This window comes from Hyperoodon ampullatus, assembly GCF_949752795.1.
Source record: "Hyperoodon ampullatus genome assembly, chromosome: 4".
NCBI lineage: Eukaryota > Metazoa > Chordata > Mammalia > Artiodactyla > Ziphiidae > Hyperoodon > Hyperoodon ampullatus.
In genome coordinates, this window is record NC_136917.1 from 66,070,379 (window position 1) to 66,087,195 (window position 16,817).

At 35.3% G+C, this 16,817-nt stretch overlaps 1 protein-coding gene across 3 annotated transcripts in view; it reads left to right on the forward strand.

The window, feature by feature from the left end:
• Nucleotides 1-16,817, forward strand: part of FNIP1 (folliculin interacting protein 1) — a gene marked incomplete at both ends in the record, with an annotated part of 128,783 nt that overhangs the window by 54,100 nt on the left and 57,866 nt on the right. For 2 of the 3 annotated variants that reach the window (XM_079702321.1, XM_079702322.1), the window contains 4 exons: nt 10,053-10,187; nt 13,808-13,908; nt 14,174-14,248; nt 15,588-15,679. In XM_079702321.1, coding sequence (XP_079558447.1) covers nt 10,053-10,187; nt 13,808-13,908; nt 14,174-14,248; nt 15,588-15,679 — 403 coding nt within the window. The remainder of the gene's footprint in view (nt 1-10,052; nt 10,188-13,807; nt 13,909-14,173; nt 14,249-15,587; nt 15,680-16,817) is intronic. The other variant, XM_079702323.1, reaches the window with a different exon arrangement.

The following is a 16,817-nucleotide window of genomic DNA, read 5'->3' on the forward strand; positions in this document are numbered from 1 at the left end:
ATGACTAGTTTAGCAGTAACAAATGCCATTCACTTGGTCATCCAAGAAAACCCAAGTGATTGCTATTGTTTTGCTGCTGCTACTTCTATTAAACTTTCAGATGTAAAGACTCTCCATCACCTGGATCTATAATCTGGAAATGGAAGCCTGGAATTGTGTTTTCTCTCCTACCCTAAACTGACAATTTTCACTAACATTTCAGTAAACAACTAGAATTGACTTTTAATAGACAAAAAGTTATTTTTTAATAGGGAAGCTATTTATTTTTCGAGACTTGGGAGTTTGTATTTGAGATTTTGTGTTCTTAGAAAAATTTGATACATTGGATGTGGTCTGTTTTACTTATAATAGCATCCTCATCATCTACTTAGGTGGCATATAATAAATACTTGCCTAATTTTTGAGTTATTTTGATTGTCAGGTTTTATGATGTTCTTCTGACTAGTAACACATTTCTTAATTTTCTGGAGATTGTGCTTTGTTTAGATTTCTTAGCCATTCTCTGCACACTTTTTTCAATCTGACAAGAAAAAAAACATTGCAAAATTTTCTTAAAGTATTGTTTGGTTGTGCAAATGACTAAGTATTTACAGAGTACTAGGCTCTTGGAGATTTAGCAGTCTCTACCCTCTTGGTGCCTGCAATTAGACATTCTTAGGGAGGTGAACATTAAACAAACAAACAAATAAATAATTCCAAATTGTGATTGGGTACTGTGAAAGAAACATACAGAATTCTTATGAGATTCCACAGGAAGGAACCCATTTTTTTGTTTTGTTTTGTTTTGTGGTATGTGGGCCTCTCACCGTTGTGGCCTCTCCCGTTGCGGAGCACAGGCTCCGGACGCGCAGGCTCAGCAGCCGTGGCTCACAGGCCTAGCCGCTCTGCGGCATGTGGGATCTTCCTGGACCGGGGCATGAACCCGTGTACCCTGCATCGGCAGGCGGACTCTCCACCACTGCACCAGCAGGGAAGCCCAGGAACCCATTTTTTTTATTAGTTTGGTTGTAGGGGTATTAGGAAGGTCTGACTGAGGTAGTGACATTCAACCTGAGATCTCAAGAAATTGAAAGCATGGTATAGGGGATGAGTATTCCTTTAAGCAGGACCAGCAAATGCAGTCTACAGGGTGACTTAGGAGCTTAGTGAATTGAAGGATCTAAAAGAAGGCCAGTTTGGCTGGAGTGATAGTAAAGTAGTCTGTAAAGTAGCTAGAGATGAAATTGGAGAGAGATGGAACAGGAGCCAGAATATTCAGGGCCTCATAGGTCTCTGGGTTAGAAGTGTAGATTATATTCTAAATGTAGTGGGAAGCCATTGAAGGGATCTGGTTTATGTTTCAAAAAATCACTTGGGTAGAGAGTCCAGAAATAAACTCACACATACGTGGTCCATTAATTTACAACAAAGGAGCCAAGGAATATGCAGTGGGATAGGACAGTCTCTTCAATAAATGATGTTGGAAAAACTGGACAGCCACATGCAAAAGAATGAAACTAGACTGCTCTTTAACACCATACACAAAAACTAACTCAAAATGGATTAAAGACTTGAACATAAGACTTGTAACCATAAAACTCCTAGAATAAAACATAGGCAGTAAACTACTTGACACTGGTCTTTGCAATGATTTTCTTGGATGTGAGACCAGAAGCAAAGGCAACAAAATAAAAAATTAACAAGTGAGACTACATCAAACTGAAACAGTTCTGCACAGCAAGGAAAACCATCAACAAAATGAAAAGGCAACCTACCAAGTTGAGAAAATATTTGTAAATCATGTATTGGGTAAGGGGTTAATATCTGAAATATATGAAGAACTCATACAACTCAATAGCAAAAAACAAACAATCTAATTGAAAAGTGGGCAGAAGATCTGAATGGACAGTTTCCAAAGAAGACATAGAGTTGGCCAACAGGTACATGAAGAGGTGCTCAGCATCACTAATCATCAGGGAAATGCAAATCAGAACTGCAATTGTGTATCACCTTACAGTTGTTAGAATGGCTATTACCAAAAAGACAAGAAATGACGAATGTTGGTAAGGGTGTGGAGAAAAGAGAACCCTTGTGCACTGTCTGTGGGAATGTAATTGATGTAGCCACAATGGAGAACAGTATGGAGAATCCTCAAAAAATTGAAGATAGAATTGCCATATGATCCAGCAGCTCCACTACTGGGTCCAAAGAAAATAAAAACACTAACTTGAAAAGATCTATGCACTCCAGTGTTCACTGCAGCATTATTTGTAATAGCCAAGACATGGATGCAACCTAAGTGCCCAGTGATGAATGAATGGATAAAGAAAAAAATACATATAATTCAGCCATAAAAAAGAAGGGAACCTTCCTGTATTTGACAACATGGATAGACCTTGAGGGCATTATGCTAAGTGAAACGAGTCAGACACAGAAAGACAAATACTGTATGATCTCACTTATACATGGAATCTAAAAAAAACTGAACTCATAGATACAGAGAACAGATAGGTGGTTGCCAGAGGCAGGTGTGGGGAGTGGGGAAAATGGGTGAAGAGGGTAAAAAATATAGGTTTCCAGTTATAAAATAAATAAGTTATGGGAATGTAATGTACATATGGTCACTATAATTAATAATACTGTATTGTATATTTGAAAGTTGCTAAAAGAGTAGATCTTAAAAGATCTCATAACAAGGAAAAAATTTTTTTGTAACTATGCATAGTGATGGATGTTAAGTAGACATTATGGAGATCATTTCATAATATATATTACAAATACTGCATCATTATGTCATATATCTGAAATGAATATAATGCTGTTGTCACTCATATGTCAATTTTTAAAAAATAGTGAAAAAATCACCTTGTTACTTAGAGAATGGTTGGATTTGGGGGGATGAGGGAGAAGGAAGCATTTGGTGAATTCACCATTTTGGTTTGAATAGCTGAGTGGTGAGATGCCTAAGAGTCATAGAATCGTAGATAGTCAAGCAGACAGTTGAAATCTAAGGCTAGCTGCAAATGTGATAAGCATTTTTTTTTGTATTTAGACTGCTAATAGCTCAGCAGAACTTGGCTAAGACTGACAGGTTGACAATCAATACTCTCTTGGTGATTTCTTTAGCAAATATTTATTGAAGTTTTTTTGTGTGCTTGATGATGTTCCATTGAATTGCAGCATATAACTTCTTTACTATTTCTCTTGATGCTATTCATTGTGTTTCTTTAGCATTCTTCCCTTTTGTCTTAAACAGCCTTGTGAGTCTCGTGTCATGCTGTTTCTTGAACGCTTTCTGCCCACCTTTTCTGAAATGATGCTTCATTAGTCTCATTAGTCTTCTCTCCATCTGATATCTCCTTATTCCCTCTGTTAGCTTTTTTCTTTGCCTGCAAATCTTCACAAAGCCTCTTTGCCCAACACCAACAAAATAATTATCCTTTTACTTTCTCCTTTATTTATATGCCCTTCTGTCTTTTTCTGTCTCTGTCTTTTTTTGTCCTTCTCAGTGTTTGTTGGTGTATCTTAGTCTCTCTGCCTCACTCTCTCTCCGGCTCTCCTCAGTGTCTCAGCTCAATCTCTCCTTTGTATCTCTTAGTCTCTTCTCTGTGTCTCTTAGTCTCTCAGTAGTAATCTGTCTACCAGCTCTAAGCTCATACCATCCACTCATTGCTCAGTCTTCTGAAATTTTCTTGTAAGCCTGCTTCTACTTTTTCAAACTTTCCTCTAGACTCATCAGTGACTAGAAATCAAACAGCCTTGAATATTTCCAGTCTCAGTTGTTTTATATATCCTCATATTATGTGCTATCTCCCTAGATGAAGATTTATCTTCTTTCAAGGTTTATTGTATCACAACTTTATGAATCCTTTCTGATTTCTCTTTTCTGCTACATAAGAATTCTCATAGTCCTTTGTTTATAGTCTTTCATAGACCTTCTATATCATAGCTGTATTTCTCATAGTCCTTTGTTTATAGTCTTTCACAGACTTCTATATCAGAGCTGTATTTGTATGTTTATTTGTTATTAAATTGCAAAAAAAAGTAAAAAATTTGTCTGTTATTCACCTTTGTTTCCTAAACAGCACACTGCCTCACACATGGTAAATACTCAGGACATATTTTGATCAGCTTTAATTAAAAGTTAGGAAGTTTATTATCAAAATCCTGTAAATACTTTTTTTTTTTTTTTTTTTTTTGTGGTACGCGGGCCTCTCACTGTTGTGGCCTCTTCCGTTGCGGAGCACAGGCTCCGGATGCGCAGGCTCAGCAGCCATGGCTCACGGGCCCAGCCGCTCCGCGGCACATGGGATCCTCCCAGACCGGGGCACGAACCCGCATCCCCTGCATCGGCAGGCGGACTCTCAACCACTGCGCCACCAGGGAGGCCCCAAAATCCTGTAAATACTTTAATGAAGATTTTATATGTTCCTTTTGAACACTACAGAACACATGGTTTTTTCCCAAATTGTGAACTGTTGGAATCATTAAGTGATTTTTTTTCATCTACTTTACTGTACTTATACCCTTGGAACATCAAATCATGTCAGTTCTGTATAGGCAAAGAGGGACTGTGTGATGTAAATGATCATTTTAAACTTCCTACACAATATTTTGGGTCCATACATAATGATGAGATAGTTTAGGCATTAGCAGTTTCCTGAATATTGTCTTACAGTGCTGAAATAAAATTATATTAATCAATGTATAGCTTTCTCAGAACATTTATTTTCTAATTCTGTTATATTCTGTGAAAAATGACTTGAACATTCAGTGATTTTAATCAAGAAACTTCTCTCTTTTTTTTTTTTTTTTTTTTTTGTGGTACGTGGGCCTCTCACTGCTGTGGCCTCTCCGGTTGCAGAGCACAGGCTCTGGACGCGCAGGCTCAGCAGCCATGGCTCACGGACCCAGCCGCTCCGCGGCATGTGGGATCTTCCCGGACTGGGTCAGGAACCCGTGTCCCCTGCATCGGCAGGCGGACTCTCAACCACCATGCCACCAGGGAAGCCCAAGAAACTTCTCTCTTTTATAAAAGTTTATTTTTATTTTTTTACTTTTGATCCTCAGACCTTATTCATCATCTAGTTGAAATGTAAAAATTATTGAGATGTGGTTTCTTTGAACACTGATATAGTCAAATGGATCAAGTGTGATTTGATCATACGATACTATCTTTATCTTGGTCATTATTTCTGTGTTAACAATAATCCAGCGCATGTGTTCCCAGTGAAGTTACATAGTCACTCACATGTTTCAGCCTTCATTGGTTATATACAAGAATAAAGTTGTACATTAGCAGATTCAAATAACTTTGGAAAGGTGAATATAAATTTTAATGTGTTAGAGTTTTGTACACTCAGAAGCATTGTACAAGTGCCAGTAGTTGAATCGTAATTGTGATATCAAATTCGGAACATAGGATTTGGTTAGGTAATTGAATCTATATGAAAGTTAATATACAGAAATCAGTAAACTCAGTATATACAAATAACTTCCAATTGGAAGTATGAAGGAAGTTAAGGCTCCATTTAAAATAGCAATTTTGTGGGATAGGGAGGGTGGGAGGGAGACGCAAGAGGGAGGAGATACGGGGATATATGTATATGTATAGCTGATTCACTATGTTTAAAGCAGAAACTAACACACCATTGTAAAGCAATTATACTCCAATAAAGATGTTAAAAAAAAAAAAGGAAAGAGCATGGGGGCTTCTAAGTAAAAAAAGGACAAGTGCTTTAAGCATTTGGGAACTCAATAAAATTATTTTTTAGCACCTTAAAAAGATGAATAAAATAGCAATTAAAAAATGCCTTTTCATAAACTTAACAAAATCTATATGTTTAGAACTTTAAAAATCTCCTGAGGTACATAAAAGCTTACTTGAGCAAATGAAAAGACAAAATATATTTTTGGTTAATACTCAATGTCATAAAGTTGTCCATTCTCTCTAAGTTGCTTTGTAAAATAATGCTATCTCCATAAAAATGCCAACCTTATTGTTGTTGTTATTATTATTATTTTTGGTGGGTGGTGGTATCTGGAATTAGATAGCAGATTCTAAAGTTCAAATGGAAAGAAATTAGCAGTAATAGGTTGGAAAACTGAAAAAGAAAGAGTAGTGAGGTTGAGTAAGTTCTACCAGATTTGAAAAATACACTCTAAAGTCTCAATAATTAAAAGAATATATTATTAGAACATAAATAGATCAATAGACTAATGGAATGAAATAGAGGATCAGAAGTAGATCTAAATACATGTAGGAATTTAATATATGATAAAGGCATAATCTTAAATCAGGGTAAAGATTAATAAATGGTATTGAGATAATTAGCCAATTATAAGAAAGATAAACTTAGATTCATATCTCAAGTATATCAAACATTTAAATGTAAAAAAAATAAAACTGTGACCTTACAAAAAGATAACATGACTTCCTATGTATCTGTGGAGTGGAAAACAGCTTTTAGCTATTGCTCAAAATGCAGAAGCCATAAAGTTAAAAGACTTACACATTTGACAACCAAATAAAAAAAGAAACAGAAATAACTTGGATGGTGAGCAAAACAAAGCAAAAGCAAACAAAGAAAAAAGAAAAAAACTACCATGAGGAAAATTAGAAGGTAAACGATACCCTGGGAAAACATTTTTATAGGATATAAAACCAACTGGTAATCTTTCTATATAAAAAATTCCTAGAAATCAAGACAAGAGAACCATTCAGTAGAAAATTAGGTGAAGGATAAGACCAGGGAGTTCACCTACAGATGACCATTACACATTTAATAAGATTCTTCCTCTCATTCATAATAAGGAAATGAAAATTAAAACTATCTTGTGATTTTAGTTCTTTCCTTTTAGATTGGCAAAAACCCAAATGTTGCATGACAGTACTTTGCTGTTAAAGTGAGTGAGTGAAATGACATCCTTGGAGGGGTAGTCTGGCAGTATCTACCAAAATTATGTGTATTTATGTTTTGACCCAGCAGTTCCACTGGCAGGGTTATTAACAGATGACTGGTTAAATAAGCTATAGTATATTCACACACTGGAATACTGTGTAGCTGTATTTTTTTGAAAAAAACAATGAGGAAGACTTCTAAAGATAGATGAAAAGATTCTCTATGATATTAGTGGAAAATAAAGCAACGGCAGAACTGAATCACTTTTTCTGTAAGAGAAAAGGAAAAGGAATATGCTTATATTTGAAAACAGAGATACTGGAAGGATAATAGTAAGCCAATAAAAATGATTTTACTTATTGGCAATGTGTGGAGTGGGGAAAAGGGTAAAGAGTGGGATCTAGATTTCTTTGTATCGATGAAAATTCAATTAACAATTAAGCTAAGAAGAAATAAAGATCATTTTATTTGAGCCAAACTGAGGATTGTAACGTGGGAGACAGATTTTCAGAAGCTCTGAGAATTGTTCCACTGGTCAGGAGTTAGAGAGGCGTGCATTTTTGAGAGAAAGAATCATGTATCATATTGACAAGTTAAAATTATAAATAAAGTTCATCAGAGATTTTTTTTAGTCAGGTATGCACATACAGAATGAGCCTTTAGTCAGTGTGATCCCCTGTACAGGATGGGAAAGGAATATTAATTTTAAAAATTACAATGCTGGCATTAGAAGAAAGAGACTTTTTCTCAAAGTTGATTACATCCTCCTACCTTGAGGGGATCTGGTTAATGTATAATGCAGATGCACATTGAACATTGGGAAAGGCATGTTATGTGTATTTCAATTCTGATTTAGTTTGATTGTCCTGTTTTAGAGATTTTAGATCAATAAGACATTGTGCATAGAAGTGTATGTAAAAGCTGTGACACACACACACACACACACACACACACACCCCTACACCCCTACACCCCTACCCCTTTCTCTGTACAGTGTCTTTTCTCTTTCCCATTCTTAAGTTATGGCTTTTTTGAAACCAAGCAGCAACAACTTTGTTGGAAGATGGTCTAGTGAGGGGACATGGCACAGTAGACATTGGCCTTCTAGGAGCAGAAATTATGCTTCAGTCCTGGAATTGATATATGTTTGTCCCTTTCTTCCCTCTAGCAAATTGCTTCTTGTTTCAGAGATTGGACATATATATTTACCTCAGCCTGGAATGTCTTTCTAGCCCTCCCATTCTTCTTTCACCTTAACTCCTATGCTTTTTTGTAGTTCCAGTTTAAATATCATTTCTGATGTGCCTAGACTAAGTTAAGTTCTTTCTTGGACAGTTCACATAAACATCATTGCTCCTTAATCTCTTTGTCTGTAAAATGGGGATAATAATAGTACTTACTTCATAGAGTTGTTGTGAGGAATAAAAGAGTAAATATATGTAAAACAGAAGAGTACCAGATACTAGGTGCTATGTGAGTTAACTGTTGCTATCATTATTACTTTTATTAGACATATTTGAAATAATGTATTTAATTATACTAATTTGTCTATTTGTTAAATATCTCCTCCTGTTAGATTGTTAGTTCCACGAGGAAAAGAACTGTTTTATTCACTTCTTTTCCCTAGTGCTTGGTACACATAGTACTCAGTTACTTTTTTTGACTGATAAGTGGTGGTTTGCAATAGTAGATAAGTCAAGCCAGCTGGGTTTTGAAGAATGAACATACTGGTAAATGTGATAAAGCATTGCAATGTTTTTAGGAGTATCAGAGAACTTGGTGGATTGCAACTTTGGTAGTTGTGAGCAGTGAAAGCTCTAGAACCTGTTTGGGAGGGAGAGGAGAACAAGAGGAATAAAGCAAAAAAAATTTTTTTTATTAATTAATTTTTATTGGCGTCTAGTTGCTTTACAATGTTGTGTTAGCTTCTATTGCACAGCAAAATGAATCAGCCATGCATATGCGTATATCCCCTCCCTTTTGGTTTTCCCTGCCATTTAGGATACCACAGTGAATTAAGTAGAGTTCCCTGTGCTATACAGTATGTTCCCATCAGCTGTCTATTTTATACATAGTATCAATAGTGCAGTAATGTATATGTGTCAATCCCAACCTCCCAAATCCTCCCACCCGACCCCTTTCCCCCTTGGTATCCTATCCATACATCCATACATCTGTTCTCTATGTCTGTGTCTCTATTTCTAAAGCAAAGAATTGAAATACATTCTTCTTCCATGCTAGACAATACAGCCTTCTGGTCCTAAGCTCAGCTGTTATTAAAAATGTAACTGTCCAATACATGGATGCATTCTCATTTCAAAAGATTAAACTTACATATATATGAACATACATTGAAATATGTCTCATTTGCATTTCTCTTCCTATTCCTACATCTCCCCAGTTTTTTTCCATTAAAATATATTACTTACATTAGCTTGTAATGGGTATATTGTTTTATATATATATATATATATATATATATATATTTTTTTTTTTTTTTTGTGGTACGCGGGCCTCTCACTGCTGTGGCCTCTCCCGTTGCGGAGCACAGGCTCCGGTTGCACAGGCTCAGCGGCCATGGCTCACGGGCCCAGCCGCTCTGCAGCATGTGGGATCCTCCCAGACCGGGGCACGAACCCGTGTCCTCTGCATCGGCAGGCGGACTCCCAACCACTGCGCCACCAGGGGAGCCCATATTGTTATATTTAAATAAATTTATAAATATTTTAAAATTCCTCAATTTTAATTTCTAATATGGGAAAATATTGATATATACATCACACATAAACAAAATGCCTTTGGGATCCTAAATAATTTTTAAGAGCATGAATAGGTTTTTGAGATCAAATAATTTGAAAACTGCTGCAGTATATAATTAAGTCCCAACAATGAACATTGTGTAGACCATTGTAATACAGAAAAATTCCCATGTTTTAATAATTTTGGTGAGTAAAGTACAGTTAAAAAATGCCACAAATATTATTAGAGCTATGAGACAAAGAATAGAAAACAGTACTGGAGAAAATACAGTAAAATGCAAATAGTCATTATATTAAGGTTATGTTATTTTGAATTATTTCATCCTTGGTTTTTCCAAAGGTTTTTATGCTATAATTTATATATGGTGGAAAATCTGTTAAAATATGAATGGGAATAATGTCTCCATTTCAGAAGCTCTGTAGTGATGCTCAAGTTAAAGTCTTTGGGAAATGCTGCCAACTGAAACCTGGAGGAGACAGTTCTTCCTCTTTAGATAGTTCCATGACTTCACCTTCTGATGTAAAAGACCAGTGTCCTAAGTACCAGGTAAGATCACTGATGTCTTTTATTCATTCACAAGTATTTTTGAGTACCTACAATGTGTTGTATGCCATCCTAGGGACTGAGGATGTAACAGGGACTAGTGCTTACCCTCCTGGAGCTTACAGTATAGCTGGGGAGACAGATAATTAAGTAGGTAAGTTTATGAACTTTGATAAATCTTAGGATAGGGGAAGCATAGAGAGCTTTGGGCACAGGTAGCAGGGGCATTTTCTCCTTTTTATTTCCCATTTCATATTTTTTAGGCTACCAGAATAATTTCTTATTTTATACACTTTTTAATTATTGAAATATGAAGATAAATATAATACAAGTCAGCTGTAGTATGAAATTAAAATATGGCTGAAGTATAGAAATGTACATTTTCATTTTTCAAAATTAATGTGGCTGTTCTTTTAAAATACGGAATTAACCAATCATTTGACTATATAGGAACTTCTCTATAAACTTGTTATGTTGTTATATTTTACATAGGATCAGTACTTGGTTTCAAATAAGCAAATGTCATCTAATGTGAATTTGTGTCGTTCAAGTTTGCATGAATGAATCACAGGTATTTTACATTTAGCAGTACCAAAATAGAATCCTGGACCTTTAAATTATTTATAATTAGGTAAATTGTTTTTGGATAGAAACTAACCCTTATACCATATCAACATGACAGTATATGTGGAACAGCTTCGAAGTTATAAAAGTCCAGATGTTAGGACTACCTACATAGTATGTAGTCCTAATATCTACATAGTTCTGCCTAGCCTCCTCTATTCCTCTTCCATCTTAAGCATGTTACCCTAACAAGTTCCTAATAGTGCTGTGCTATGTAGGATCATTATACTTATGCCAATTTACAAGTTTTCTAATTTGATCAACTGTACAAACTTGCCTTTCTTCCTAATGTTATGCAGTTAAATAGTATTAGCAAATGGATCCAGACTGTAGAAACCCTGAAGCAGTGAGTGATTATAATTCTCATTTTGCATCAAAAATCCCTAGAGTTTTTTTAAAGTACAGGTTCCCAGGTTATATGTCTAGATATTCTGGTAGTAGGTTCATTATAGTCTTGGAAATCTGTTTTTTTAGCAAGAAGGTATTGAATTATTATGCATATAGTTCACTACACTTGATAGAGTGTTATTTCAGGTAACTAGAACATTATTTTTGATTTACGGGGTATTAACAGATTATTGCTTTCAGCAATGAGTACTTACAAAGAATTGAACTTTTAAGTAAGAGCCTTTTTAAAAAAGCATTAACGATAATAGCATTTTCTTAATTATATTCTTCATTATAGATTATGTCACATTAAAATATATAACATGTCAGTGATATTCATGATAACTATTTGGTATGTATTAGAGCAGGCAGAGAGAACGTTTAATAGCAAAGTATGTGGTTTCATAAAATTTATACACCAATTTATTTTTACTGTATTTTGCCTTCTGAGAATTCTTTTCTAATTATAATATTAAAATGTTTAAATGACTTGATATTTAAGTTTGTGTAGCTCGTTTAATGTAAGAAATATTATTTTTAGTCAAAATAAGAATGGAGTTAGATGCATTGTAACAAAAATGAGCTTGTAAGAGCAGGTTCTCATTTCTGTCATTATCCAGAAGCAATTTAGGTTGCCAAGTAAGATTGGTATTGTTGATCTTAAAAGAAAAATAAACTACTTTATCATGTAAAAAATTATTCTACTCTGTTTCTAAAATGTTCGTAATACCTAGACTTCAGGAAATAAAAATTTTGCTTAACCAAATCCCAAGAATAAATGAGTTGCTTCTTGTAGTAACCTAGGTATATCAGAAGTGATTTTTTCTTAAAAAAAAACTTTGTGCCTTTATTAAAACAAAATTAAGACAATAGCACTGAGAAAGAAAAAACAATATGTCAATGAATGTATTAAAAAACTAATATGAACATAGTATGTATAATGAAATGGATTGCTATTTGAAGATGTTCTTTTTAAGAAAGGTGACAAAACGTAAATATATAGATTTTTTTTAACCCAAGGCAGGTAGTAAACAAGCAAAAGAGTAAAAGAGAATCACATTATAAAAAGAAAAATAGTATGTAGATGTGTTCCCTGGCTTTCACTTGTAAAATGGGGGTCCTCATCACTTTATTGTTATCTTCAGAAGAATCTTTTAAGTATTTTTAAAAACTTCTAGTTCTTGATTTCCCATGGTAGAATGGCATAGTGAAATTTGTGCATAATCCTCATTTACTATCTTAGATAGTTTTTTTTTTTTTTTTTTTGGTACGCGGGCCTCTCACTGTTGTGGCCTCTCCTGCTGCGGAGCACAAGCTCCAGACGCGCAGGCCCAGTGGCCATGGCTCACGGGCCCAGCTGCTCCGCGGCATGTGGGATCTTCACGGACCGGGGCACGAACCCGTGTCCCCTGCATCGGCAGGCGGACTCTCAACCACTGCGCCACCAGGGAAGCCCTTATAGTTTTTTGGTCATCTTTCTCATCAATTGTTTTATTATGTTAATTGTATTGGTTAGGAATTGCATTGGGATATCCTATGAAACAGTGGCTTAAGCAAATTAGGGATTGGTTTCTTCACATGACAAGTCTGGAGAGAGGCCATCTAGGCTTGATAATTTATGGGCTTCAAGATGGCCTCAGAGACCAAAGCTTCCTTATCTTTCTACTTAGCCAGAATTACTGTGTACATACTTGTTGCCTTGTCGTCCTCTTATGGTGTCTTCATCTTCAGTGATTTTCATTTATATTCTATTGACCAGGACTGTGTTGAATGCATGTAAATGGATAGTTCTGAAAGCTACCACTCCAACCACTGGTTTAACTCTTTGAATATAGAGACCAACTCGAAATCCTCTATCTGCAAGGGAGGCTCTGAAATGCAGTTTTTTTCATTTGGGCACATTGCTTCCTTGAAACAACTTGTACTTCAAAAAATAAGCAATAAGATATTTGGTGGTTAACTAGTTGTATTTGCCACAGTATATAAATAGTAACCAAATGGATGAGTCAATTTTTAGATTTTTTTGACTCCTATGAGGACAATTAAAGAATAATGGAAAAGAATAACTTTTTAAATCAGAACTTTTTACAAACAAGACATTCTAATGCTTAAGATAAGTCTTTTTAAAAAAATGCAAAATGTCCAAGTTACCCCTTTTGCAAATGCTTCTTTTTGCACAATAGGGGTGGTAAAATCTGTTCAGCATGTTCAGTGAATTCTACTTCTTGTTATCTGTCCTGGAGAAGCATTGCATATGCATAAGATGTGGCTAAGAATGTTTATTTGAGCGTTATTTGTAATAGCAAAAAACAGGAAGTAACTTAAATGCCTGTCAGTAAGGGGAACAGACTTGATAAACTGGTATTTTCATATAGGAGGGTACTATGCAGCTCTCAAAAGGAATCTATGTATAACAATATGCTTAGATCTATAAGACATTGTGAAATGAAGAAAATGAAATGAAGAAAATCAAGGTGCAGAACAGTGTATACAACGTAAAATCATTTAAAAAAACATTACGTAGAATACAGCAAAGGAATTTTTAATAAAAATCAGTTTTTGAAATAGGTTTTAAATTCTGCAATTTTATTAATGTTATGCTTATTGTTTAGGGTTCTCGATGCTCTTCTGATGCCAATATGCTTGGAGAGATGATGTTTGGCTCAGTAGCAATGAGCTACAAAGGCTCCACCTTAAAGATTCATCAGATCCGGTGAGGGATTTTTCTGATTTTTCTTGATGAATCCATTTTAGAATGTTTAGTTTTTTAAAAGATGGGCGAATTTCATATAGTCTTCACTCAGATTGAGCATGTCAGATACTAAGTTTATGATGTTTTATGGGTTTAATGCTACTTCATGGCTGTTGTAACTATGCTGTGACATCTCTGTGACTTAAACATTTTTATTTGTAATAAATTGGAAAGGTCCTTGTGTTTCAGTTTTGATCTCTCTCTATCCCTCTCTTTTTCTTCATAGTTCCCCTCCACAGCTTATGCTCAGCAAAGTTTTTACTGCACGGACTGGCAGCAGCATCTGTGGAAGTCTCAATACGTAAGTAGTTATGGATGAAGGGAGAAATGAATTCTTTAAGGTTTGCAAAGTATGAAAACCAATAAGCTGCTTTCAGGATTGCAGCATAAATTCAGATTTTATTCCATCCCTTAAGTTTGAAAGTTTATGGAGGCCAGATTTTTTTCCCCTAGCTTTGTTGAGATATGATTGACATACACCATTATGTAAGTTTGAAGTATATGACGTGTTGATTTGATACATTTATATATTGCAAAGTGATTATCACCATAGCCTTAGCTGCTACCATCCTGTCACATAATTACCATTTCTTTTTTGTGGTGAGAATATTTAAGATTTACTCTGTTAGCAACTTTCAAGATATAATGCAGTATTATTAGCTATAATTAGCTTGCTGTATATTAGACACCCAGAACTTGTTAATCTTATAACTAGAAGTTTGTACCCTTTGACCATTTTATCCCCATATCCCATACTCCCAGTCCCTGGTAACCATCACTCTGCTCTCTGCATCTCTGAGTTCGGCTTTTTTTTTTTTTTTTTTTTTGCGGTATGCGGGCCTCTCACTGTTGTGGCTTCTCCCGTTGTGGAACACAGGCTCCGGACGCGCAGGCTCAGCGGCCATGGCTCACGGGCCCAGCCGCTCCGCGGCATGTGGGATCTTCCTGGACCGGGGCACGAACCCGTGTCCCCTGCATCGGCAGGCGGACTCTCAGCCACTGCGCCACCAGGGAAGCCCCTGAGTTCGGCTTTTTAATTTCTTTTTAATTAAATAAATTTAAAATTTTTATTTATTTATTTATTTTTTGGCCGTGCCTCATGGCTTGCAGGATCTTAGTTTGCCAATCAGGGATTGAACCCGTGCCCCCTGTAGTGGAACCACAGAGTCCTAACCACTGGTCCGCTAGGGAATTGGCTTTTTTAGATTCCACATATAAGTGATATCATACAGCATTTGCCTTTCTCGATCTGACTTATTTCACTTAGCATAATGCCCTGAAGGACCAAAGTTGTTGCAAATGGCAGGACTTCCTCTTTTTTTCTTTTCATGGCTGAATAATATCCACTGTCTATATATATACATGACAGTCTTTTTTTATCCATTCATCTGTTGACAGACACTTGGGTGTGGCTGTATTCCAATAAAACTTTATTTACAGAAACAGGCAGCAGACTTAATTTAACCCTCAGGGTGTAGTTTGCCAACCCCTGATTTAAATGATTAGTTGGTTTATAGTACTAATAGGGAAACTTAAAACTTAAAAAAAAAAGTTTTACACTTAAAATTTGAGGTATACAAAGAATTGCCATTAAGAGCATAAAACAAATTTGGAATTTATTTTTTTCTCCTCCCACTTAGGCTGCAAGACAGTCTTGAATTCATCAATCAGGACAACAGTACATTAAAGGCTGATAATAACACAGTTATTAATGGACTTCTTGGAAATATAGGTAAAACGGTTTTATACGTTTTAAAAATGTTCTTAATAGTGTAGATAATAATGTTCTTAATAATGTTAGAAGACCAAAGAATTTCAAATACTAGAAGTGGAAAAGGGATTTAAATTGCAAGTATATGTAATATTTGTATTATTCGAAAAATTTAGTTTTCATATATTTAAACATAATGTTTATTTTGTACCTGAAAAAAGAGAACTGCTGAAGAAATACCTAATTTGTTTTTTGGTTTTAATTTCGATGCATCTTTGAAAAGTACTTTTGTTGATGTGAAAAGCCCTTACTAGCTCTTTTGAATATTTCAGCTGAGGGAGACAGGTATTATACTTTCTCCCTTTTCTTTGCCCTAACCATAGAGTAATTTTAAAATGGTGCTTGTTTTTTTGACCTGTAATTTAGATGAGCAGATATTCAAATTTGATGTTTCTTAAGAGATTTATTAAAATAGCAGCTTATTTAGTAATTTGGTTAGTTTATTGTTTGTTATTTAAGTTCAACATTTTAAAGTGACAAACTATTTCTAAAATTTCTGGTCCTTTGTTTTATCTTAGATCAAATAAATTACTGCTGACCATATTTCCAGTGCAAAACGAACTGTAGTGTATTAGAGAAAAAAAAAAAAGAAAATTGGTTCTGAAGAACCTAGGGGCAGGACAGGAATAAAGACGCAAATGTAGAGAATGGACTTGAGGACGTGGGGAAGGGGATGGGTAAACTGGGATGAAGTGACAGAGTGGCATGGACATATACACACCACCAAATGTAAAATAGATAGCTAGTGGGAAGCAGCCGCATAGCACAGGGAGATCAGCTCAGTGCTTTGTGACCACCTAGAGGGGTGGGATAGGGAGGGTGGGAGGGAGACGCAAGAGGGAGGCGATATTGGGATATATGTATATGTATAGCTGATTCACTTTGTTATAAAGCAGAAACAAACACACCATTGTAAAGCAATTATACTCCAATAAAGATGTTAAAAAAAAAAAGAATAGGATGAATGTTTCACTCATTCCCTGTTTAGTGGAAATTTTTATTTGTAATTAATTTTAATAAATATCAGTTATATGTATTAGTAGAAGACAGCTTTTTCTCCCACCTTTAACAGTATAGCATCCTATTTTTTTTTATAATT